The 25,135-nt window shown below is 46.9% G+C and overlaps 1 protein-coding gene across 2 annotated transcripts in view; it reads left to right on the forward strand.

The window, feature by feature from the left end:
• The window catches only part of LOC102059281 (Golgi integral membrane protein 4-like), a 36,123-nt gene that overhangs the window by 6,326 nt on the left and 4,662 nt on the right, over positions 1 to 25,135 (forward strand). For both annotated transcript variants that reach the window (XM_027803358.2, XM_055704775.1), the window contains exons 2-10: positions 2,827 to 2,901; positions 4,179 to 4,228; positions 5,887 to 5,940; positions 10,033 to 10,183; positions 14,129 to 14,211; positions 17,966 to 18,121; positions 18,248 to 18,526; positions 19,239 to 19,396; positions 23,356 to 23,564. In XM_027803358.2, coding sequence (XP_027659159.1) covers positions 2,827 to 2,901; positions 4,179 to 4,228; positions 5,887 to 5,940; positions 10,033 to 10,183; positions 14,129 to 14,211; positions 17,966 to 18,121; positions 18,248 to 18,526; positions 19,239 to 19,396; positions 23,356 to 23,564 — 1,215 coding nt within the window. The remainder of the gene's footprint in view (positions 1 to 2,826; positions 2,902 to 4,178; positions 4,229 to 5,886; positions 5,941 to 10,032; positions 10,184 to 14,128; positions 14,212 to 17,965; positions 18,122 to 18,247; positions 18,527 to 19,238; positions 19,397 to 23,355; positions 23,565 to 25,135) is intronic.

A 25,135-nucleotide genomic window follows, 5' to 3' on the forward strand; every position in this document is an offset into this window, starting at 1 on the left:
TTTGGCAAATACAGCAGTTTCCTCACTTCAGAGGAAAATATTAATGAAGTGGCCCAGCCCAGGCGAAGCATCTTCACCACTGGGATGTCTGTCTTTTCTAACTAGGGAAGGTAACAAGGAGAAGGAAGGAGATAGCATGGCCAGTGACAATAGGAATTCTTGACCTAGGACCACCGGCCCTTCCTGCTCCCTGAGGGAGGTCAAAAGTGACAGACAGAATTAGGTGAGTGAGGGGACACAGCTTGGATGTGAATGTGTGCCTGGGGAAGGGCTGCTCAGCCTGCGGTGGGACTCAGCTTGACACAGGATAAACCCAGCCTAAAACATAGTCCTTGTACCTGCGGTGTCTAAAACCAGCATACTCCGGGAGAAGCCAGCTTGTCTGTCTTGTCCTGCTGAAGCCTTGATTTCATACAGGAAGGGTTGCTGTCTGTAGGCACTGAAGCTGCTCCACAGGGGACAATGGGATACTGGGGTGTTTGGATTCGGTTTGTGTCTTGAAGCCGGAGCCTCAGCTCCAGCTGCCCTCAGTACGTAGGCTGCTTGCCTACCTAGCTAGCTGGGGCAGTGCCCCTAGAAGGCTCAGGAAGTGCTTGTGCTACAGTTGGAACTCTCAGGATTCAACAGTTTACCATGCCTGGCTTCGTTTATCACCTCTTCTTTCCCCGCGATTCGCTCAGGCACTCGGCTGTTGCTGGAGATCACTAAATATTAACAGATCCACTGCTGCAAACCAAAGCATTGCAAAAATCCCAAGCTTGGACCTAGCCAATGTCATGAGCTTGGCTTAAAAATCATGGGGTTAAACCATGTGGACGTTCTTCTGTGTGGAAAAGGCATTTCCAGGTGGTAAGAAAGCCACCAGTCGTTGTGAGGGTCCTGAGACTCGCATTTGTTGTGATCCAACAGAAAGGAAATATGCAACAGTGAAGCAGGCTTTTAAAGAAGCTGGATAAAATTAGACTGTCCTCTCAGATCTGCCCTGCACGAAGTTGCAGGGGGCTGCGGCTCGTGAAGGTGAGGAATGCTTCCCTTGAATGCCCAGCTTTGATGAAAAAGCTCTTGCAGAATGGTCATGGCAGCAGTGCTTTGCCGCCTGGTGAAATTACAGTCTTCTGTGCATTTAGTGTATTTAGGGGACCTGCTGTGAGGAAGACGCAGTCGAAAAATGCAAGGAATAGTTGCCAGTTTGCAATGCAGAAGGAAGAGGTGAGGCCCAGGGAGGCGGTGGGTGCTGTGGAGTTCTGAAGAACCAGGTGGCTTGAATTCCCTGCCTGGAGAAAGAGGTGGGGCAGCAGGGAAGTGCTTTTCTTTGGGTGGGTTTTTGTTTGTTTTCCTTCAGGGGCTACAGAGGTGTCAGACTTGCAGAGGGTAGAGCAAGAAAGGACTCTTCTGATCACAAGGTTGATCCTTGTATAGTCCCTACCTCAGCCTTGCAGTTCCTGGATGATCCTTAGTATCGTTTAGAAAAATGTCCTAGCCTGGTTTTTAGGATGCCAGACCTGCCTGTGAGTTCTTCTCTTCATATCTATTGAGAGCGACGCCTGCACTACCACAGATTTGGTGCCACTGATGGTCAACACGGTAAAACATTAGCTATACGTATGGACGGTTTGTGTCTCTTAAGTCCCCAGATTGGGGTGCCTGCTCCCTGCTAATGTGGGATACGCGCTGCCTTTGCCACTCCCGTACGACCTGAGCGGGGCTGGAGTCCCTATAGATTCACTTGCAGTGAGAGCACGAGTCACTTGGAGTTCTTGGCTTGGCAAGATTTCCCCAAGGAATGGGTTAGCACTTGTTTTATGTGTGCAAATATCATCCCGCCTGGTTTTCCTGGAAACTGTGCATCGTAGCATGACTTGCCCCCAAAGATTTTTGGCTCTGGAGGCAAGTTTCTCTTCTTGCCCTTCCCCTTGGAATTGCCACCCAGCACCATTCTGGATGTGCAGAGGGGATGGAGGAGCTTGTTGTGGCTGGATGCTGTGACTCAGGGAAAGCTTTTTGTTAGCATTCAGACATCAACGTGGATTAAAATCACCATCCATCAGGAAGCTTCTCTGGCACTTCCATTTGTCATGTGGCTGCTGTACAAAGCAGCCTCATCCCTCTCTCCTGTCTCAGCTCCCATGCAGAGTACTGATGCTCTTTTTTGTGTAATGGGAGCGGCAGCTGCTTTTTCTTAGTGGCCTGAAGACCAGTTTATAGTTGGGTTGTGGAAGGGGAGAGAATGTCTCCCCTGCATGCTGCTGCTGCCTTTGCAGAACGGATGACCTGGAAGGCTCTGGTTCTCTTGAGCCTGGTAATGGATTTGGCCCACAAATACACGGCTTAGCCCCTAAAGCTGGTTCTTGGGCTTCACAGCTGACTCCAAAGCAAAACCCAAGCACAAATACTCGGGGGATGAGAGGCTGCTGTGTTATATCAGGAATATCTGTTGTCTTTAGTCCAGCTGTCCCCACCCAGCTCCAGACCTCACCTGTTCAGAGCAGACAAAAGTGCTAACAGCTGGTAGCTGGAACCCTTTTGCAGGTGAGGACACCAGGTATCTGCATGTATTTCAGGACTGTTGGTTTGTTTGGTCTGGATTTTACATGTGAGCTGCTGTGGGCTTAAGCCTAGAAACCCAGAGGGTGCAGGTCATTCAAAGCAGGAACGGCTCTCTTGTCTACGTTGGCTCTCTCGGGCACTTGCTGGCCCAGTCCACGGCAGGATTTGAGGTCCGCATGTCCCTGGCTGTGTGACCTGCAAGAGGCTTGTTCTGGGGAGAAGAATACATAAGAAGAAATTTCAGGGGTTACCTCATGCTCTCCTTCTTTGTTTCCCCAGTTGTGTATGAGCACAGATCCCGGCTAGAAAGATCCTTGCAGAAGGAGCGAGGGGAGCACAAGAAGACGAAGGAAGGTGAGTCTCTTGCACAGGTGACGTAGCAGTGGCCAGCCAACCCTCCAGCTGTCTTGTGGGGAGATGTGTGTGTTGTACCCAAAGCATTTGCTGCCTTCAGGGCCACGTGTGGATGTTGCTGAATGCCCCCAGCTGAGATTCACCCCTGGTTTGTACCTGGAGAATAGTTTAACTGACTTGTCCATTGCCCATGGGCAAAAGGTGCTGGGAGGTGGGTTCTGTTATCTCATATTCCTATCCATGTCCTCAGTGTAATCTGTGAGTAACAGCGCCCATGATGTGGTGTTTGAGCACTGTGAGTAGTAGTTAAACCTGGCACTAGACTGTGCTTTATTCTTGGGAAGATCTAAACTTTCTGAGAAAAGTGATCTGAAGATGCTGAGCTCTGTAAGTGCTTAATAACATTGGCATCACTGTGCTCCATGATACACGGACAATACAGACTGTCAGATCCTTTAAAGCTGATGTACAAAAGTAGATATACACATGCAGGATATCTTAAGACCGTGAAATACAACGGGAAGTAGAAAGCTGAACAGAGTAGCTCACATACCTTGCAGTGGAGTAGTGTGCTTGGATGTCAGGCCCCTTTGCACCTCATTGTTGTTGACAATTAATTGCTTGGGTTTTATCTTCAAAACTGGTATGTGGAGTACCATAACTACTCCTTACTCCTACCTGGACTGTGTTTCTGGGAATGCTGACATACAGCATCCAGGTTTGGCTGTAGCTCTGTGGCTACATAGCTAAGGGGGAAGCTGCCTTTCTGCCACCTCGTTCATTTATTTGGTGGGACCAAGTGCAAAAATAAAGCATCCTAATAAACATTATTTTGTCATGGGACCTTCCCGTTTTTAAGGAGGTGGTGCAGATGAGATCAGCAGATGAGTTCCTTTTAGTCCCGCAGAAGCTTTGACTTCTCTTTTCCAGAGTCATCTATTTCAGAGCACCCCAGATCCTCACACTGCTTCAGCATCGTCAAAATGTAGCCGTTTGCGTGCTGAAGTAGGAAGTCACCAATGCAGTTGCCTATGGAATGGGAAAGGAAGGACATTTGGGCCAGTCTGGATGTGTGGACAGCTCTCACAGAAAATAGTACCATCTTTCTGGGGGCGCTGAGTGGAGTCTTCCAGCAGCATCTACATTCCAGCTCGTTGGGTTGCAGCCTTTTGCTCAGCAAGGGGCTGATTTCCTTCCTCCCTCCCCCCACTGAAATACAAAACAGATCCGTGTTAAATTCTAGCTCATTAAATTGTCTTCTCTTCTTCCATTTCTAGATTTTTTAGTGTATAAGTTAGAAGCTCAGGAAGCTCTCAACAAGGAGAAGGTATGTCTGGTTTATTCCTCAGCATGTGTGTGTGTAATCCTGGCAAAGATTTTTCTGGTACCACAGCAGTCCTGAGGCCAGTGCTGCTGTCTGGAAGGCATGAAAGACTCCGAGTGTGCATGGTACAAGATGAACTTTGGCTGACTCCACCTTGCAAGGCTGTTGGTGTGTGAGAATTTACTTCATTTTAGGGAAAGACACAGCACTAGACCCATTGTGCCTCCTCTCCCATGTGTGATAACGGAGTAGATGACTTGATAGAGCTCCTGGTGTAGCAGGGAGTCCTGTGCTGCAGCCTGAAAAGAGAATTGCTGTTTCACGGGACAGAAGAGTCCTGGAGAAACTGAAGGCACGCCAGGGAACATAGAGAAGAAAAGCCATGGGGGTGTTGGGGAAAGCATATCCATTGTTTTCTGTCTCCAGGGATTGGCAAATGATTTCCACTCGCCTGTGGACTTCTTGTTTGGCAGGGAAAAGGGCTCTTAGTGAGGGTTAGGGAGAAACGCATCCCTGGGTTACAGCCTGTCCCGTTCACCTGAGGGTCTAAGGCTGGCTTTATTCCTGCCTCAAAGCATCTGCTGATGAGATGCTGGAGAAGAAGAACTGCTTTTAGCCTGCTCTTCTGTGGGTGATGTCATCCTGGTACAGAAAGAAACTCAGGGATGGATATGTGAATAGTCTAATGGCTGGGCAACTCTCTTGTAATTTGTGCTCATTTTCTGGTAGTATTTCATGCCATATTGAGTATTTAGTGTGTAAGTTAAGTTGTAGGTGGTAGTGGAAATCTCTGTATGGTGGTTAGTTTGCACTTCCACAGTGCTGCTTAGTGTCTCAGCCATGTTGCTTTAAGCTACCCAAACCCACATCCCAGCAGATGTTTGTAAAACTGGAATGGGAAAAGCTGCAGCATGTCCCCTCTCAGGTGCTGCCGCTGCTGCTGGGGGGACTTGGCCTTTGAGCAGAGGTGGCTGGTGGCTTTCACACCTGCAGTGTGGGGATGCTGGTGCCACAGCGAAGAGCGGTACCCTGGGGACAATGGGGAAACCATCACCCTTAGCGAGGCAGGAGCAGATCTGCTAAACTGGTACAGACCCCTCTGCAGGCACATGTAAACAGCTCTCTGCTGCTGGTTCGTGTAGGTTGAGCTTAGTTTGGGAGTTGCACTGTTACAAGAGTTTGCTTTAGGCTTAGTCAAATGCTTAGCAATCATTTTTTTGTTAAATGGTGAGATTTTTGTGTGTAGGCGAAAGCCTTAGCTCTGGTGCTGTCTGCCTCCCCCTCAGCTGCTGCAAAGAGTGCTCAGCCTGCTTGGGGGGGGGGGGGGGGGGGGGGGGTTGCTGTGCAAAGCTGTTTCACCACTGGGCCTGTCCTAGATAAAGAACTGGAGACTGGGGTAAAATACTCTGCATGCGAGTCAAGAGAGGGCAATTAATTAGCTGGTGGCTGGGTTGTTTAGCGAGCGTTCTCCAGCCATGTCAGGCTGCACGTTCTGCTGGTCACCTTGCTGGGCTTGTCCCCAGTCACCGTGTGCGAAGGGGCAGCGGGAACTTGCTGGTGGTGCAGTGGCCGGACAGGTGCTGGCGTGTGTGTCTCCCTGCCTTAGGGTTTTTTGGGTTCTAATGGCACTGTTGAATTTTTTTATTATTTTTTCTTTCCAGCAAGATTCTATGAACAGATACGGGGCCCTCAGTTCCCAGCACAAGATACTGAAGGTAAGAGAGGAGTCTGCTTTCACGTACTCACCGTCTGCTGCGTGTTAAAGAACGCTCCCTGGAAGGAGAGTCGGTGCTTTCGCTTCCCAGAGATGCCTAGGAGAGACCAAGGGTTGCCAGCAGCTAGTGCCAGCAGAGAGGAAGGAGACCACACAGGGGTGTTGATCTACATCCCTTCCCAACTATTCAGGTTCATGGGAGTTTCCTATTTATTCTGTTGGGCTTTGTATCAGATTACAGCCTTCACCTATATCTCATGTCAACGGCAGTCTTTGTGCAGTTTATCGCACAGGAGTTCTGTTGTTCAGCGTGTTCTTTTCTGGGTCTCTTAGTGTCAAAATGGGTCTATTCATTGTAGCTTGCTCTTTGGGCTGATACAAGGGATTCCAGTCCATGTGAGAGGCTGGGGGAGGGGGGCTGCTTATAGCATTTTGTAGTTTATCACACGCTGCACCTGAAGCATATCTCAATGTTCCATTAGAGCACTGCAACTACGGCTGGTGATGGTGTGGGGATTTTTAAATGTTTTTAGTTAGAGCACTGGCAGTGAAATGGTAATTAAATTCTGGGATGCAGAAAGAGGGCTAGGTTCCAGCAGCCCTTAGCACCGCTGGGTTGTGTTTCCTGAGCAGAGCTGGACCTCCAGCTGCCTGGCTTTTGGATTCAAAGTTTGGGAAAAGGGAAGTACAGTTCTGTCTCTTGGGTATTATCCAGCACTGTGGATTCTGGGAGCACTGCAATAGTAACGTTCCTCTTCATAGCAACTGCAGGCTGAGCAGAATGCTCCGGCTTGCTTGTCTCAAGGGGACAGTGAGAGCATTTCGTCCTGGCTCACTTTCTCTTGCTTCCTTTTACTGGAGGGGGAATCATCATCTATTTTTTTTAACTACATTTACAGCTGCTGAAAGACAGGCCAGCCCTTAGGACTGCAGTGTGGTAATTTTAGCTTTCCCCCACCCCAAACCAGTATTCAGCTCAACTTCTAGCTAATATGAGACTATGAGTAATGCTTCTGTTACTAAAGCACAGGTGACAAATGCTTCCCACCAGTACTATCTTCCTCAGGAGGAAGATTTCTGCCGGCAATACCATTACCTGGGACGTGGACATGTAATTCTGAACAGAAGCAACTAACTCCGTTAAGCTGGAGGGACCAAACATGACCAAAGACTTCCATGAAGCCACATCAGCATAGCTGGCGTTGGTGGTTCTGGCCACTGCTGTCATTCTGATCTGTACTGAAGTCGTCTATGACTAACATCTGCAGCTGGCACGCCAGCCTCAAAGGGGCGAGGGGCTCGACTTCGTGCAAAAACAGCAGCTGCAGTAGTTGCCTGTGTCTGGATTCCTGCTGGGGCCAGACTTTGTCTTAACAATTCCTTTCATCCTCTCGAGTGGAGATTAAAATCTTTTTGTTAACATCATTCTGCAGAATGCATCCTAGCATTCACTGCAGTAAGCAGGCAGGCAAGGAGGCCGGTGGCTTTAAACAAAAGATTTTTGACTTGGCTTCCTGAAACTGCTGGAACCTGGAAACTTGCAATGAGGTGTGCCCTTCCTTTGCTCATGGGCCAAGCACCCAGTGGCTGATTCCATTTGGTTCGATGCTCTCTACAAAGCTGCTTTCTAAATTGTGGCAGAAATACAGGCATTTGAGGCACTCTTAATTTCTTCTTTCTCTTCGCCTACCCATTTCCCGAGAGACCTCAGTGAGACAGAGCTGCTGCATCTGAGGCACCGCATGTTGTCTGGACAGCAAAGGGAAGGTGGGATGGCAGGACTTGCTGGCCCAAATTCATACAGTTGAGTTGAAGGACTCCTGATTTTTGAAAGATTAGCTGATGTCCTGAATGACATGATTTCCCCATACTGCAGCGTTGGGCAAGGCGGGCAGGGGCACAGTGAAATGCTGTGGCAGCGTGGTCTGTTTCCCTCACCCCCAGCTGCGCTGGTACATGATTTGCACAACACTCATGCGCTGCATCTTGCAGTTTCTGCTTGACAGAGTGAAGCAGTGTATCTGTGAGGTGGAGAAGAGAACTGACATCCAGTTGGATGGGCAGCTCTGGGCATGAGAGGTTCCTGGCTTCCTCAGGACTGCCAGCATATACCCAGCTTTGGCAGAACTGGGGGGATGAAGAATGCTCTGCTTACAGTTAAGTTGCTCCTCTGAAAAATAATCACAAGTAGCATGTTCCAGACCTCCTGTCCTCCAAGTGCAATAAAACAGCATCTTTAGATTCCTCCTAAAGTTTGTGTACGTTGGTCACCGCCATCCTTACAAACCAGCTGAGAGTGAGGATGCTCTGGGTGCTTAATGAGCTGGACTGGGCCGCAGGTGCTTTGTGTGACCTTGGTCAAGGCACTTATCTCTCTCGTCAGCTTCCTGCTGCCATCAAAGGATGGATATTCCCTTCCTTCTTCCTGACCGAGCAGTCTGGGGACAGGCATTATGCACATCACCTGCCAGACAGAATATGGGCTAGAAATTAATTGACCTGAGCTAACGAGGGCTTAAAATTCCTTGAATTGCTTGGAGTTTCTTGTTAAAATCAATTCTTCCTTGCTAATGGTGGTGGCTTCTGAGGTGTTTAACATCAAAATGATTTTAGGGATGTGGTTCCTCTGCAGTGCTTTCTGCCCGTGGCTCTGATGAGGACTGCAAGTATACCTGATGTCATTAAAAGATTCCTGCTTTGGCTTTCATTCTTTTCATTTTGTGATCTGATTAACCTGATATAGTGGTGTCTCTTCTTTCTTCTGTCTCTGGGACCCCTCCATACCGATAGCTTTTTCCTCTGCATCGGATGTATTTTTAGAGCACAGTTATTTCTCTCCTTTTAGCGGAGGATAATTGCTTCAGGGAAGAATGCCTGGGCCACCGATGCTTTGTTTTACTGGGGACAGATGCAATGACAGATAGCATTTAGAGGTTTGGGTTTTTAAAACAGATGATGGTTGGGGTTTTTTTACAGGAAGGGTGATTGAAATCTCTGCCCGAGTCCTGAAGAGCTATTGTGTGGAAGGGCCAGGGTTCACCTGTGAGCCAATCAATCTGCATACATAATTGGTGTTGACAAACTGAATGTGGAAGGACTCTCTAGGTTACCATGGGAACAAAAAAGGAGGTGAATTCTGGTTCAGTGGGTCTGAGCAAAAGGATGTCTCAGCACGTTTTGTTCTTGTGGCCTGCGAGAGGGGAGGGGAGAAGAGAACAGCTCTTCAACCCACTTCTGTCTGGTGGATTCTCGGCCTGCTTGAAATAGTCTGTGGCCTTGTGAGAGCCTTGTTATCCCACCGTCTTATCCCACGTCACTCTGGGGAATGCGGGCGCTCTCTAGTTTCACTACGTGAGAGGCTGTGGTATCCTCGTGGAGGGGTCTCCCTCCTGTTCTGGCAGCTTGGCGCGGTGGGTGGGGGAGCAGCCAGGCTGTCGGGAAGCAAACCAAGCAGAGAGAACCTGCGTGTTCAGGTGTCTGTGCATCCTAAGGGACTAGCCATACCTGCACACGGAAAGGCAGCGGGACTCAGACCTTAGCCCTACTTCAAGGTGAATTACTGCTGTACTGCAACGCGCAGACCGATGCCCCGTGGAAGCTATCCCTGCAGGTAACGTCCTGCAGCATGTCTGGGGCTCTGGAAATGACCTTGGATTTGTGCAGCATACCACAGGCATTTGGTTGGATATCAGCAAATATTATAGTTTGAATTGCTCTCAGAGCACGGTGTGCAGGGAAGTTGGGAAGGCATAGGAGTATTTCTTGGCTGTGTCTCAGAGTCTCCATCTCTTTTGCAGGCAGGAGTGGCCTTGTCACCGTGTTCTGCTTCCATTTTAGTGGCTTCCAAGGAGACCTCCAAAACTTCTTCACAAGGCAGAGTCCTTTCTGTCATTTTGCATCCCTCTTGAACCACTGAACACAAAGAATATTTTATTGTATCTGGGATTTCTAGCTACCTTACTGGAGGAATGAACATCTTTTCTGCCTCCCCAAGCAACTTATTAAAAAAGAGGCACTTGAGCAGCACTTGGCAATAGCTAAATTACTCTTCTTTTCCTTGTATCGACTCTTTGTCACTTCTTTTCATATTCAGAACCAGCATGAAGATGTCAAGAAGCAGCTGCTTGACCTGCAGCTGCAGCACAACAGCTTGAAACTGGAACATCGTAAGACGCTGGAGACCCATAGTCAGAAATATGCCCAGCTGCAGCAGGAGAAGGACAATGAAGTCGCAAATTTACAGGGTGAGTGTGATGGAGAGCTGAGAAAGCACCAGGCAGAGAAAGGACTACTGAAGAACAGCGTTCAGGAGAGGACAGTGTTTCTTCTACAGGTCCCCAAAAGGTCTGCAAATGCTGTAGGAACTGTGCGACAGTGAGTGTGCTGCACCCGAGCCCTTCTGTACCTCAGCTGGAGCGTTGTCCTACCTCAGGGTGGTGGTGCAGGAACAAGGGCAGTGTTAAAGATGATTCCTGAGGCTGCGTTTAGGGGAGGCGAGGGGCGCAGAGCAGGCTATCAAGCAGCTTCCCCACGCGAGGGAAGCCCTTGCGGTTCACAGGTGGTGTTTTTGTGTTGGAATACACACCACAAAAGCCCCTGGCTGCTTGGGCTGGCAAGTGCATTGGTCAGTGTAGGGTCAGAGAGGAGAGGAGCTTCCTTTTTTTTATATAGCCCCATGGGAGACTGCATGACCTTGGGTTTAACCAGACTTTGAGTTCTCTGGCATTCAGAGACCCCTGCACCGTTACACTGTACGAGGCATCCTTGGTTTCTGCCAACACCAGCACTTTCATGGTGTTATTTTGAAAGTCTAATTGACTTCTGTTGGCTGCTTACTTGTACAAGCACTTGCTTTATTTGTGTACAATTTGTGCAGAGCCAGGTAAGATAACAAATTATTGTGCCAGATGCTAATCATATTTAGATTAAAACAGTCTGTGTCCCAAGGAGGTCACCCTCAAAGTGGGTAAGATAAGCCAAAAGTAAAAGGCAGGAGGCTACGCAGAGGCACGTGCCTGTGGCTCCCCAGGAGGCTGGGGCAGAAACAACAGGGTCATCCACCAGATAACGCTGCCTTACCCTCTCCTTCCTCTGGTGGGTGAGCCTAACTGACTTGGCAGAGATGCTTTTTGTGGTAGAGATAAAACATTGTGACATTTAGGTATCCCATCTGTTTCAATACACATTTTCCACTATTCTGTACGCTTTTTGACAATGGAAATCGGTTTCTATACTACTACAATACTGTAAATTCTAACATTTCAGCTCGGGAGCAAATTAAACACACTTTTTGTAATTAATGGTGTAGGTCTATAAAATGCATTTAATGGTGCAAGTATTGCAGAGAATGCCGATCCCTTTCATTCCCAGAGAGTAGTTTCTATTTAGTCTGCTGTTTAATTAGATTGTGGGCTTTTTAAGGTTCACATCTGTTCTTACTTAGATTAGGTCTGGGAGAGCAAAATCTGTTGATGTTTTGTTTGGTTTTTTTCTCTGATCAACAAAGCCCTACTATCTGATGAGCAATCCTGGCTTAGAAGGGGGGGATTTAGCACAAGCAAGCAAAACCTAAATATTTGATTGTCTCTCCTTGAAATATGCAGCCCTCCGTGAAGTAAGAAAACAAATTCTGCCAGAGAAAGGAGAATAATGACCAGAAAAACAAGTGGAAGAAGGAAGCTGGTCAGGAAGGTCGGCTTAAGGCTGAGATAGTAATATTCTCTGCCCATCTTCCTAGGCTACTGTTGGTACCATCTCTCTCCTGTGCTTTGAGCTCAAAACTGGCTAGTAAATCTTTCCTTAAGTATTGGTAACCATGCCATACAAAAGAGCAAGACAGTCTCCTGAGAGTGGCAAAGACAGGGAGCTAGCAGCACTGCTAATGCCTCGTTTTCTTCCGTTATGCTCCACCAGTACTATATATATCTCTCCCTATAACGTGCCCTCAGGAGGCAGGTGTTGGAAGATGTGCCTCTGCCAGCGAGTATAACAGACTGGAAGAGGTATCTGAGCAGTGGGCATCGCTCAGGGCTGTTAAAATGGAACTGGGGGATGTGTGCTAGATTCAATTGCAGAAATAAAACCCTTGCCCCAAGGATACTGGGGGAACGCAGAAGCCCACTGGGAAGTATGAAGGATTGCTTTCACAGGTGGAACTGGGTCTGGTAGCTCTTCTTGGTGGTCCTGGTTGCTTTGCAGCTTTGGGGCAGCTCTCAGGTGGGTGACTTGGCTACCTACGTGCAGAAGGTGCTGGGATCTGGGGGTGATGTAGCTGTGCCATGGGACCCAATGATTGTGGTGCTGTTGGGGTATCTGTGCCCCGTTCCTGAAAATCCCTGCTTCTGGAAGTGGTTTTTGGATGCTGGTTAATGGGTTATAAGGATGTGGTCGGATAGCTGAAGCTCCCTGGTCTGGTTAGTTGGGCCCTGTTTAATCCTGTTTGCCTCTTCCCTCTACTCCAGATCCTCTCCTGCTGCGTTATGAACTATTTTCTCCGCTGCTTTACAGGCACTGCAGTCTGTTCCGTGTTTTGCCACCCCCAGCACAGCCTGTCTGCTGTGCTCCCCTCCACTTATTCTGTACTCTCCTCTTTAACTCACCACACGTTGGCACAGCCTGCTCTGAAGGCAGAGGGTAGCTTTGATCTTTGAGCTTCTGTTGGAGATAAGGACTGTGTAGTTAGTGAAACAGAGCTGATATTTTCTTCACGTTGACACCAGTGATAACTCCTGATGAGGTCACTGGGACCAGGATTTCATGTCTGCCGTGCTGGTGGCAGAGGAAGGACCTATAATGGCATGAAGGTTTTGACTTCCAGTTTCTGGATATGCTTTGAGGACCTAGATAGTACTGAGATGCTGGCTCAGGGAAACTGCAGGATTCTTTTGGACATCTCTCCCACGCTTGAGATGCTTTGAGTTCTCTTGAAGGCCGGGGGAACACCTGTACTGTAGTTGGAGGTCTTAGCAGTAGCAGTCTTGTGCTAGCTGTCACCTAGCCTGGACTAGCTGTCTAAAAACATATGCCTTATTCGGTGCTCTAGGCCAACACCTGCAGCTGTGCGTGCTTTCAGCGCTGTGTGCGTGCAAGGTAACTCAGTTAAAGCTGTTCTAAATATAGTCCCATAGGACACGATTCCGTATTTCCTTTTGGCTGCAGGCAAAACAGAGCCTTCTTTTCTTAGTTTGATGTTAACCTTCACCGCAAGGCAAGAACACAGCACCCAACCTCAATGGCAAAATGCCCTGTCCCAGAGATGAATGTTTTATAAAAAAAGATCTATCAGTGTATTCAGAAATATCGATAATCTTGAGCTGAAATCTTGCATGAAATTCAGCCTACAGCAAAGTGACCACTCTGTTAGGGGAAAAATTCCATCCTTGTCCTGGCAGGTGCCACTGTGTTTGCAGAGAAATCCCAGTGCCTGCAGCTCTAGCGATGTTTTGAGAGCTTCAAGATCCAAAATAAGGCTGACCTTTTTTGATGCAGCCTGTCTTTTTATTGAAGGATACACAATTACACTCAAGGCAGTGAAATACAAGTGCTTTGTGTGTCTTGTTACTGAAGTACTTAGGAGTGTGCAAAGAGCTTGTAAGGAGCCCAACCTGGGGGCTGCAAGGCACAAGGCTGCTACTTAACAGCACGGAAATAAATGTCCCTCAGGACTAAGTTGTGCTGTGATCGCTTTCTTTAAGCACGTTGTGGGAGTGTTTATTTGTACCATCCTTTCAAGAGGCAGCTTCTCTGTGCGGTAGGAGGGAACCTCCTTGCTGGCTCTGCTGTGGGTTCAGGAGACAGGACGGACCCCTCTGGTAGTTGTTTCTCAACCTTCCAGTTACTGCAGGTAGGGGCAATGGCTGCTGCTCGCTGCTCTCTCTGCTATTCGGCTGCAATGGATAAGGGAAATTAAACAAATACCCAGTTCTGAGAGCAAGCACAGCAAGAGCCTGACCCGATAGCAATCGTTAGCAGAGAGACTCCAGAAGAGGAGGAAGCTCCTGCGATGGCAGGACTCCCGAGGGCTGGAATGATGATTCACATTTGTCAGTGTGGCTAGTCCCTAGCTAGTGCTTCACTGTAATTCCTGGGCTTGGAGAGATCTATGAGGTCAAGAGGAATTTATGGTAAGGAAGAGAGATACTACACCTCCAGAAATAGCTCTCATAGGCAAATGTTGTCTTCTCTTGCAGATACAGTCTTTAAACTCAGAGAAGAGAGCAAGCTGCTTCGGAAAGCCCACCAGGAAGTTCACTCTCAGCTCCTTAATGCGCAGGTAACCAACAAGGGGGTGTTTGTGGCCACATGGGACGAACTTTTACGGGTTCTGGGTGCATCATCAGGTATTTAGATAATAAATCTAGTTATCAGCTGTATTCCAGTGTGGTGAGTTGCCTAAAACAGTGCTGGTAGTATAGATGCATTCTGTGCAAGTAAAATTCTCCAGCCTGGAATCTGTCCCAGTGGCTGAAAATACAGGTACGCTACACAAGTCTCTGTGGTTCAAGTGAGCATGAACCAGCATAATCCCAACCCTGGAATGCCTCCTGTCACTTCCCTGTGTCTCAAATACTTCCACCCTAAATGATGATTAATTGCCTCTGTTTATGCCTATAAAATTAATTGCAGAGAGAAAAAGCAACACAGAGGTGCCTTCCCTAGCTTGCTGGGACTGCAAGTAAATATGCAACAACCCTGGCAAAAAGGTCCCTGTTTGCATCTCCCTGTGAAGCCTTAGAGAGGGGGACCTATAAAAAATTTAAAGAGCTATGTTAAAAAGTTAAGTTTGGTAATATGTATTTGAGCAATGCTTTGAGAGGCCAGAGCAGACATGCAAGTGGTCTTGAGCAGGGGAAAAAACCAAAGTCTTTGTCGAGACGTGTGGTGCTATGGAGGTGACGTGGTGCTCGTGCTACAAAGATGGTGTGAGCCTCTTCAGCACACTGGGAGTCCTGACCTCGCAGAACTCTGCTCGTGCCAGCTGAAGCTGGGAGCCCCCAGATGACTTGGGAGAAGGGAGAAAGCAAGCAGGGTGCTGGGAAAAGTGGGAGGACTTCGTGTTTCTACAGTGTCTGTCTGAGGCTCTTGCACTGAGCCAAGACACGAGCAGCTTTGTAAATACACTGTAAAAGTCACGTCACAGTATGAATTAGCCTTTTCTGTTGTTAATTAGCAGCCTTCTGTCAAGCAGTCCCTTGGATTATAGGATAAGCCCAGAAGCAAGGAGCTAGTTGTGGTTACATGCTGTTGACAACTGATTCTTTCCCTGAACTAGATGCTGAGCTTGAACTAGAGGTGCAGGGGGGAGTGGGTTTTGATTTCTAAAAGATTGCTTTGGAGTCCTGGCCTGATCTGCCCTACAAAATAGCAGGGGCTAAGTGGCTCTAGGGCAAACTGCACGGAAAACTGGTCACTCCAGGCAGGAAGGCCAGGTTACTGGCATTGCAAGCAGCTGTCTGACAGCTCTTTGGCTCGTGTCAGGTGTGGTTTGAGGGGTTTCGGGTGGACCATCAGTGTATTTGACTTGCCTGCCTTCATTACTGTGACTTACCCCTGAACTGCTGTCCCACCCTGCTCCTCCATCTGGCTCAGGCAGACCGGCAGGATTCTCCGCAGGGATGCGCCTGCAGCATTCTTGTCGGAAACTAAGCAAAGGCTTTCAGTCTCCACGGGGGTCAGTCCAGGAAGCCCATACCAGGCACTGAAACAGCATGTGATTATGAGCTGCTCCAGTGCCCTGGCAAGCCTACATTCACGCCTCCTGCTACGAAATCGCATCTCAGCCTCTATTTTCAGGCCTCCTGACCAAATTTTCAAAGTAGCTGCCAACGTCACTCCTCTGCAGTTTGTTCTCAAGCAACACTGAGAACATCGGCTCCAATTGTATGGGCCTCTGCCATTGACAGCTTGGGTCAATATCAGTTGATCAAAGGTCCTCTGTCTGTCATGATGTATTTCTACTGTCTTGCTGGGTCGCTGCTGAGTGCATTTGCACCTTGTAGGACCAGTCCTGAGTTACTCTTCAGCAGAATGCCCTTAAAATGCTGTTCAACTAACCATGCTGCATTAGAGAACGCAATCAGCAGTTCAAGTGTGCAAACTAGGACATACTCTGAACACTTTTTTTTTTTAAAAAAAAAAAACAACAAACCAACAAACCTGAGCTAGATACAGTTGAGGCTCCAAAGTCAAGTGCTTGCAGACTGGAAAACATGGTGGCAGCTTTCGTGCTGCCAGTTTTAACTTTTGGCCCTTTCGGTCTTGTGACCCATGGGAAAAGTAGTTTGCAAGAAACAGCTGGCTGTCATTTCTTGCCAAAATTAAGAGTGAGCAAGAGTGAAAGGATTTGCCCTGCGTGTGGGAGACACGACGCAGCTCCCTGCTCTGAAGGTACCAGACAGTCGTGTAACAAAGTTGTGCTCCAGCCATCTGTCTGACTGCTATTTCTGGCTCACAGAAGTGGCAGTGGTTGGTCCCAATGATTTCAGAAAATACTTTGGATCTTTTTAACAATGAGGCTAGTATTAAATCTTCAAGCTTCCTGTTTGGTTTTCTGATCGGTCCTTTGTGGTGTCTGGTCAGTGTTTCATAATACAAAGGCGAATGGAATTGCATTTGCCTTCAGTGGGGTGAGATGCTGTACATTGGAGCAGACACCACAAAGACTCCCAGCTGTTTTATCCCCACTGCAGTTCTTCCTAGCAGTGTCGATTTGCACCAAGTACCCTGTTCTTGATCTTGCTTCCTTCTGGCAGGTGAAAGTTTAGAGGAGCAATTTGCATTCTAGACATGTTCATTTTCCAAGGATTCTAACGTGTTTCACAGCCCAGCCTGCAGTAGCTGTCATATCAGTTAGTCTGCCAGGTAAAACGAGGCACGGAGGCATCAGGTGGTGTACGCGCAGCTTGCTGTGACGGGGTGCAAACAGCATGTGGGAGTCTGTGCGTTAAGGCTGGTCTAAAGCTTCTTTCCCTCTAGGCTGACCACCTTAACAAGCTTCTGAGGGGTGCAAATCTTGCTTCCATCTGGCTCGTTCTGACTGCAAGCAGCCTCCTGCTAGCTAGAGCTCTAGCGCGTGAACTGTTCTTGGCTTCCTTTGCCTTTCCTCATTCCTTTTGTGTTAGCTTTGCTGAGTGGTTTTGTTGGGTTTTGTTTTGGTTTTCTTAATGTTAATTTTAAGGTCAAATTTCAGGGGGAAGAATTGAAATCAACAGAGCCTACTCAGGAATTAATTTCCTGCTAAAACTTTCCTTGCTGCTTGGAAGCTTTCCTACTCTGCCCAGTCCCTAATTTGGTCCATTTCCAGGCACCCTGGCAAGTATACAAAAAGCTCTCCCCCCTCACTTTCCAATAAATAACCAGGGTAGGAGTGGGGAGCTTTTCCTGAGTAGCTTTTTCAAGCCCTACTTTTCAGGGTTGGAGATGGAAGAAGTAAGCTGCAGTAGAGAGAAAAGTGTTGCATTTGCTTAACAGTCCAGGAGAATCGATTTTCATTTGTCTTGCAAATTAAATTGAATTGTCAAATAGGATTATGCCAATTACTGTCAGCCCTGCTGAGATGAGCGTGTCCATGGAGAAATGGCCCCACAGGAAGAAAAAAAAACCAAGCTGACCTGAAAGTATGTGCGTGTGAGGCAGAGGAGGACCTAACAAGACCCAGGACACAGTTCTCGTGCAAAGGCAGGAGTTATGTCAATGGCTCATGCGCTAAATAGCAGTGAGCAAAGAATCGGTGTCCTGGGTTGGCACTTCCAGGGTAAAAGTATGCAATAAAATAAGATGCAAGATGGCAAAGGGAGAATACAGAATATCCATGAAGTCTGGAGGGAAAGCTGAAGACTAACTAGCTTGGGCTTGTCATTAATGGTGATGGATTATCTCCAGCCTTTCATATATATAAAAATATATATCATCTTTAGTAGCATATCTGTGCTGAACAAGTGGCCATAAAAGAGTGACTGTTCTCAGCAAGGAGTTGTTTAACCCTGTTTATTGTGTGAGGTTTCTCTGTCCCCTTCTCATCCCTTCAGGCCCAGATGGAAGAGTTCAGGCAGCTCAAGGAAGCGCTACAGAAGATGCCAAGTTTCAAAGGAGGAGGAGCTGGGAAGGGGCAGCAGCAGTTTCAGGTGCTGAAGGAGCAGCCCGTGGTGCCAGCCAACAGCCCATTGCAGCTCGTGAGGCAGAAGGTAAGGGGAGGAAGCCCAGGGGAGGAAAGTTCTCCAGGGCTTCTGTGGGATTTCAGCAGGGGCTTTGAACTGGAGAGAGCTGAGTTTGTGCCTTTAGAGTTTGCTCTTGTCCCTTCTTCCTTGCAGGCTTTTCCAGTCAATCAGGAGAATCGCCCAGTTGGGAACCCGCTGGCATCGCAAGTCTCTGGGGTTCAGAAGCAGGCAGATCGCCCTCCGCTGCAGGGCCAGAACTCGTACGGTAACGACGGCCCAAGGCCACAGGCTAACGTGCTCTTTACCCATCCAGCCCCACTGCAAGATGCCAATTCACTGCCAGATGCCGTGCCAGCCTGGCCAGCAAGACGTGGGGATGGCCGTGTGATCCGATTCACCCGGACCATGAACAGCCTACCAAATGGGAACCCAGTAAGTTCCGCACACTCGCTGCTTTTTTTGCGTAGCCCTTGCTTTTGAAGCTCAAAACTATGGTATTTGTAACAACACTCGTATGTGCATCCTGCTTCCCTGATGTGGAAATTGTCCTGGCCTCAGGTTTCAGACTCCTGTGCCTTTAGACTTTGCTTTTGAACTCCTTCCTTGCAGGCTTTTCCAGGCTTTAAGACTTTGTGGTTTAATGGCTGGGCTCAGATGAACGGGCTAGAGTACTTGTTCTGGATCCTACTGGACCTGCAAAGAGTAAATTGTAAAGGCAGCTCCCCTGTCTCCTGGAGTGTTTGAGAGTGAGCTTATGGAAAGCAGATCTCTCTCAAAAAAAATGACAATAATTGCAGTGTGGTTAGACTATAATTACAGTAACTCTTACAATAGCAACATGTGGGGGAGTTTTTTTAGAGGTGGTTTTGTTGTTCCTCTTCTCTTGGAGATTTCACCTACCCAAGACAAGCTTAGGTCACATAAGATCCAAATTATTTCCTCTTGGCTGTGTGGAAGAAGGACCTCTTTTACTGCAGGCTGGCTGGATAGGACTGTGGATTTGTTCTGGAGCACTTCTGGATCTGTTGTTCCTTGATAAAGGGTTTTCTGGCCCATAGGCTTGCCCAAGTGCACGGGAGATCTGTCGGTATCTGGTAGGATTAGGAGCCTGCGTATATCCCAAGCGTATGCATCTTCTCTGCAGGACCTAAAGATGGTGATGCGCATTCAGGTGAAAAGCAATGCGGAAAGCCAGGCTCCTGGATTGCCACTGCCTGATGTGAAACAACCCTCTGCAGCAGAAAAACCTCAGATGCCAGAGAACCACCAGCCTACAGGGAACAAACAGGTGCAAATGCAAAGGTTGGTGGAACAAAACTCTCTTCTACTCTCAATGTTCAGGCTGACAGGTACCATACAGGCTTGTCCCTGGTCTGTCTTTTCCTGTGTTTATTGTGGTTTCTACTTGAAAGATGGTTGAAGAAAGTGTTAGTTAGTGGTTTCACTGTCATCTAATTCCTGTAGCTGAATGTTGCTGCCAGATCTTTTTCTCTGCTGAAGCAGAAGACTATCGTGTTGCAGGCAATGTTGTGTGATTGAATGCACAGAATGCTGTGGGTGCTGTGCTGGTAAAAACAAAACAAAAGGCTCTTGCGTTACTGGTGCACGCTCTGCAGGCTGCCTTTGTATTTTCAGCTGTTTGATAAAGTGTTTGCGTGGGGAGGAGGGAGAAAGAGGAATTTACTGCTGAGTGAGCTCAGGTCAGCGTGGATTTCCTCCTACTAGCTAGAGGAGAGGGTGGGATGGGAGTCTGAACTGACTTAAAGAAATCTCCTCCCTTTCAGTGACGGTGACTTAAATATCCTGTTTTGCTTAGCAAACTGCAGAAATTCTGCATGATGGAAGCGACCCATCTGCAGCAGCAAGGGTGGCTAAAAATTCCTTCGGTTTCTATAAATAAGTGGCATTAAGTTGTATATTAAAGCTGCAACTTGCTCATTTTTTCCACTCATCAGTAAGCTGCCAAGCTCTGCAGGAACAACCAGACCTTGAAGATCTGAAAGCTTCTCATCTCCAAGGTTATATGGTAATCCAGAAGCAGCAGGCAACCAGTTCCAATTAGGTACTAAGAGTTTTTCTGGTTTTGCTTCTAGGGCAAAGACAAATTCCCAGACTCTGTATTCTCTCTTCCGTGTTCTCTTTCCTCCCAGGGAATGGAGCTTGGGTTCCTGTTGCCAGTGCACTTCTGAGGTATGCTAGGGATTTTCCTTTACAGAGCCTGATTAGGACATGAAAAGTCAGAGAGGTCTGAGACCTGTGATCCCCAAACAGTGGGGTTTATCCAGAATGGGTAGAACAGTTTACAGCAATAGTTTATGCCAGAAATGAGGACATAACCAGAATCCATCAGACAGCCCAGGCTTTTGTCTTGCCTATGTTCCTGCCTGCCTGCACTCGATGTAGTCGGTAACAACTTCAGCTCCATCTAGAGAAGTCAAACCAATTCGACCGTATCAATACAAAGATCAGGGTTTACAATAAAGACATGGAACTGGTATGATCTTCCAAGCTTAGTTGAAACCTTGGTGTTAAAATTCCCTGCAACTTGGACTGTTTTCTGCAGACCTGTTCTTGGGGTAAACGGGAGAGGAGAGCTCTGGGGAGAGGAGCCCCTTGGAAAGGGCAGAGGTTCAGAGAATGGCATGGACCTACCCATTCCATGCAGGTAACAGGATGGATAATTCCTACAGCATGCTACTTGTATTGCTGTAGTACCTGGGAGTCTAGTCAGGGACCAGGATCCTGTTGTACTGGGTGCGGTACAGGCACAGGCGAAACTGTTTACTGTCTCGGCAGCACTCACAGAAGACCAGTTTGTTTTGCAAAAGGAAGAAAACGTCTTTCTGAGGCTGTAATTCATCAAAGTCTGGCCATAATCCAAAAACTGACTCTGAAAATAGTGCCTTCCTCATTTAATTTATTTATTCCCTGTGTGCGTTCGGGTCATATCTGCTCAGTTTACTGGAGCAAACAAGATTTAAGTTCTGTTTTATGAGACCTCTGGATTTCATTCTAAATTCAGCCTGATCCTACCCATTCTTCTCTGCCATTTTTGTTTGTTCATGTAACCCTTAATCTTCCCAGGTCAGAGATTATGCTTTTCGCCTTTCTTTAAAGGGAAATGTCCTCTCCATACTGCTTTGATAGGTAATATCTGCGTGGACACAGAGTTAACAGCACAGAGGATATTCTGCCTCTTTACAGGGAGGGACTTGTGTGGGTTAACTGAAGATGAGGGCTGAAGTTTTGATGGCAGAATGGCCTTTCCTCGGTCATGTAGAGTCTAGAGAGGGTACCATCACTCCTCTGTGAAACAGAAAATGCAAACGTTGGATTTGTTTGGCAAATGATTTCTGCAAGGACAGAGATCGTGGTATGTTTGGTGTGCTTTTCTTTTCCTGGATCTAGCATCAAGAAATTACTGAGCAGCTGGAGGCTGTTATTTACACTGTGTGAGATTTGTGATAAGGAGTGTATAAACCAACTTTCTCCAGAAGGTGTCAATGCCAAGAACAGTATCAAACCGCAGTAGAGTACAAAAGAGGCCATGCATCCAATGCCAAGAACTCTTGCATTGGGTGGCTGAGACCAGCAGATTCTAGATGAGCTCTGGATGGCCGGTTTCCATTTTGATGGCTTTATAATGGGGAAATCTGAGCTGAAGGCTGGGTTCTGATTTTTCTACCTGCAAGTTTCATGTGGTGGTAGTATGCTGGCTTTAAAAAGCTGCTAAAGTTAAGGCCAGTGTCCTTTCCCCAGCAGTTAAAAACTTAGATGTTTTAAGCAGCTTTTAAACCTCAGCTGGCTGGTGTAGCACGACCGGCTAGACCAAGCAGTAATCCTGCTTGACACGGGTGGTAACTTAGGTTAAAAGTTCTTGTTTTGGTCTCTTTGAGAGTCCCTATTACTGAGATTTCATCCCTTCCTTTACCCTTCTATGTTCCTGAAGGTGTCCCTGAGTAAGGATATTTGGGAAGAAAACATTCCTTGTGAGACAGCCCTGCCTTCTGAGCTTTTCAGGGGTTCACTCACACTAACGTGAAGACAGCCCGTTTCTCCTCTGACCTCCAATTCCTTCCCGTGCGGTGGAATGGCGTAATGCTACCAAGTACTCTACTGCTGAGCCTCTGGCTGGGTATCCACGTGAGCTGTGCTATTGCTGCAGGCAGAGAATCATTAAAGAAAACCGTGTTGCATTTGTCATATACCTTGATATATATACTTGTCATGTACCTTGACAAGTACTTGTCCCTCTCAGGCACTTCTGTTAAGGAGGCAGCTGACATAGGTATTGATGTAGACATCAGGAGAAGTGTATTTGAGGTGGAACCATTACAGAGGAAGGAATTCTTGACTACGGCTGCCTGAAAGGGGTTGCCTGGAGTCTCACAGATAAAGCTATCTATAAATAATTGATTTTTCAGTCAGTAGATGGATGAAAACATTTGAGGGGTGGTGGTAGGAAAAGCAGTAAATCCTATTGGAATGTGGTTTCCCCACTGAATGAAGAAATGGAACACTTTTTCCCATGTCCACCTAAAAAAAAATAATGATCAAAACAATATGTGAACGTTTTCTTTCAGCTAGTTCCATTTTCACTGTTTGGGTTTGTGCCGGGGCCAGATGCATGCTATGTAAGAGTTTTATAAACAGATGCTGTGTATAAACATACCAGTATCCGTCCCAGTTGCAAAGCTTCATAAAGAACTTATAGCTTTAAACAAATTTATCAGACAACAGAAACTGTAAATTTTGTATTGCAGCTTTCTTGTTTGTTTTGAAAGGGGTTTTTTTCTCCTTTATAGGCCAAAATCCTCCAGTTTCTTTAGTAGCATCTTCATTTTAAATACAGTTGGGAAAATAAAGAGGACTTATGGTTTTGATATTTTTTTCAAAACTTAGATTTGTGTACTTGGGTATGTGTGGCTTGAGTAAGTATCTAATTAGAATTGGAGTGTATTGCTATGCGGGTATGTTATTGTATCATATGAATAATATTAAAGCAGTTCTACAATAAATTGTGTTTATAAAACATAACTGATTTTGTACTTATGTGGCATATTAAATGTTCTGTTTCAAGTAGATATTACAGTAACTAATGCAATCTGCTAGTTTTGCCAAAAAGTAAAATCAGCAGAACACTTCTGCATGTTGAGGTTTGGTGGGTTTTTTTTTCTCTGCTTGCCATTATGAAATATTATGAAATATCTCTTGATATACTGAGGCAGGGGGGGTTGTTTTGTTTCGTACCCTTGTTGCAGCTGGAAAGACATAGTTAACAAAGTGAATGCCCAGATGGATGAAGAACAAGCGCACAGTTACCCAAAAAGCCTTCATTTTGACCCCAAGCCTGGGCAAGAGATGCAGAAAGGCAGCCCACAGCCACCCAGTCAGAGGAGAGGGGAAGAGCATCAGACAGCTGATCAGGAAGGCGAGAAGGAAAGGACAGACGATGAGGAACTCGAAATGGGTATGGTTTCTCTAACCTTGTGCTGTACAGTACTAATTTATTGCTAATCAAGGTGGGGAGTGAGAAAAGCTTTCTGCTTGTGTTAAAGGAAAAACTTACAACTCTTGAAAAATTCTGGTGCTTTTATTGTCCTTGGTGAAAGGAAAAGCCTGGACGGTTTTCTGGTTTTGTTTCCTGCTGTCCCACATCCTCCCACGTTTCCAAGGTAGCGGACTCAAAATCTGTGTAAGTTCAGTCAGTTCTTCTTTCTTTCCTATGGGAGTGATGGGGAAAATGTCACTGTTTTTTGCAAGACTTGATCTCGGTCTCCCATAGGAATCGATTTAAGTTTTTTTAGAAGTGGGTTTTCTAACTTAAGGTAGAAAATTTCCCAACTCTCCTTAAGGGGAATAAAAGCAAATAAATTCAAGAGCAGCTAGCTTTACTTGTCGGTCGGCCAACAGAGCACCTACAGTATGTAAAGTCTAGTAACTACGTTTGGGCAGTGGGAGGCCAGCTCTTGGAACAGGGTGTTACAATTCCTCAGTTTTCTGGTCTGGATCGGTTCAGACCCTTGTGCATTGACTCACTTGGCTAATAACCGGTTGGGAGAAACATTTGACTTGGTGTAAAGTTCATCATCACACCTTGAAACATGCATGTGAGGGCAGAATCTTTTCTTTGCCTCCTTTTCCAGGTGAGGTTTATCAGTTGGCCTGTAATGGTAGTCATGTGTGAGTGGCAAAATGAGGGAACAATTAAACAACTCTTTGTGTTGTGTGAAACGGAAAACAGCTGTAAAATGACTAGACCTTTCAGAAAATTACAGTGCGTGGGCGAGGGCTTGGAGCACTTCCATAGGTCCAGTTACAAAGGGAAGGTTAACTTGATTGCAGCTGTATGTCTGAGTGTAAGTGGGAAGCTACAAACTTCCTTTGGAAGCAGATAAAGACAGCATCAAAAATGTATTACAGTAAGCCGGAGAGCTAAAATGGGCTTTTCAGGAGAGCCGTCCAGTCTGCGAATCTGTGCAGAGATGTTCCGCTGTGCTCAAGGGGCCAGGATATACCGTGTGAACGCTTTGTAAACAGATTTCTTTGCTGCGAACAGACTCTGCCATCAATTTCTCTTGCACGTGTGGAAATAACCTGTAAGATCTGGAAGCTAGCTAGTTACCTGTGTCAAAAAGAGACATTGAAATGTAGCTATGACTGATGCTAATTCTGTATGTTGCTAGGCTGAGGTAAAATGCCTAAGTAGGTGGCTTTTCATGTAGCTTTTGCTGTGGTCTTGAACGCAGTAAGGCAGGGAAGCTGGGAACTGAGGCTGCTGTGAGGATCTCATTTGAAATGCTGACTTGCATCCTATTAAATATTATAAAGATAGTCTCAGCCTGGTTTCTTGACAGTAGATTTTGGCTCTGGATTTGGAACAGAGGCAGGATGTCATGGGGCAGAAATGAAGGTCAGTGGTTTTAAGTGAATCTTGGATCAAAGGGCTGAAATCACCCAAGATGGGTGGTTTCCTCCCAGGCTATGGGCTCAGGTCGCTCTGTGCAGATGAAGTGCCCCTCTGGAACAACAGTTACGTAT

Source organism: Falco cherrug, chromosome 3, assembly GCF_023634085.1.
Source record: "Falco cherrug isolate bFalChe1 chromosome 3, bFalChe1.pri, whole genome shotgun sequence".
In the NCBI taxonomy this organism is placed as follows: domain Eukaryota; kingdom Metazoa; phylum Chordata; class Aves; order Falconiformes; family Falconidae; genus Falco; species Falco cherrug.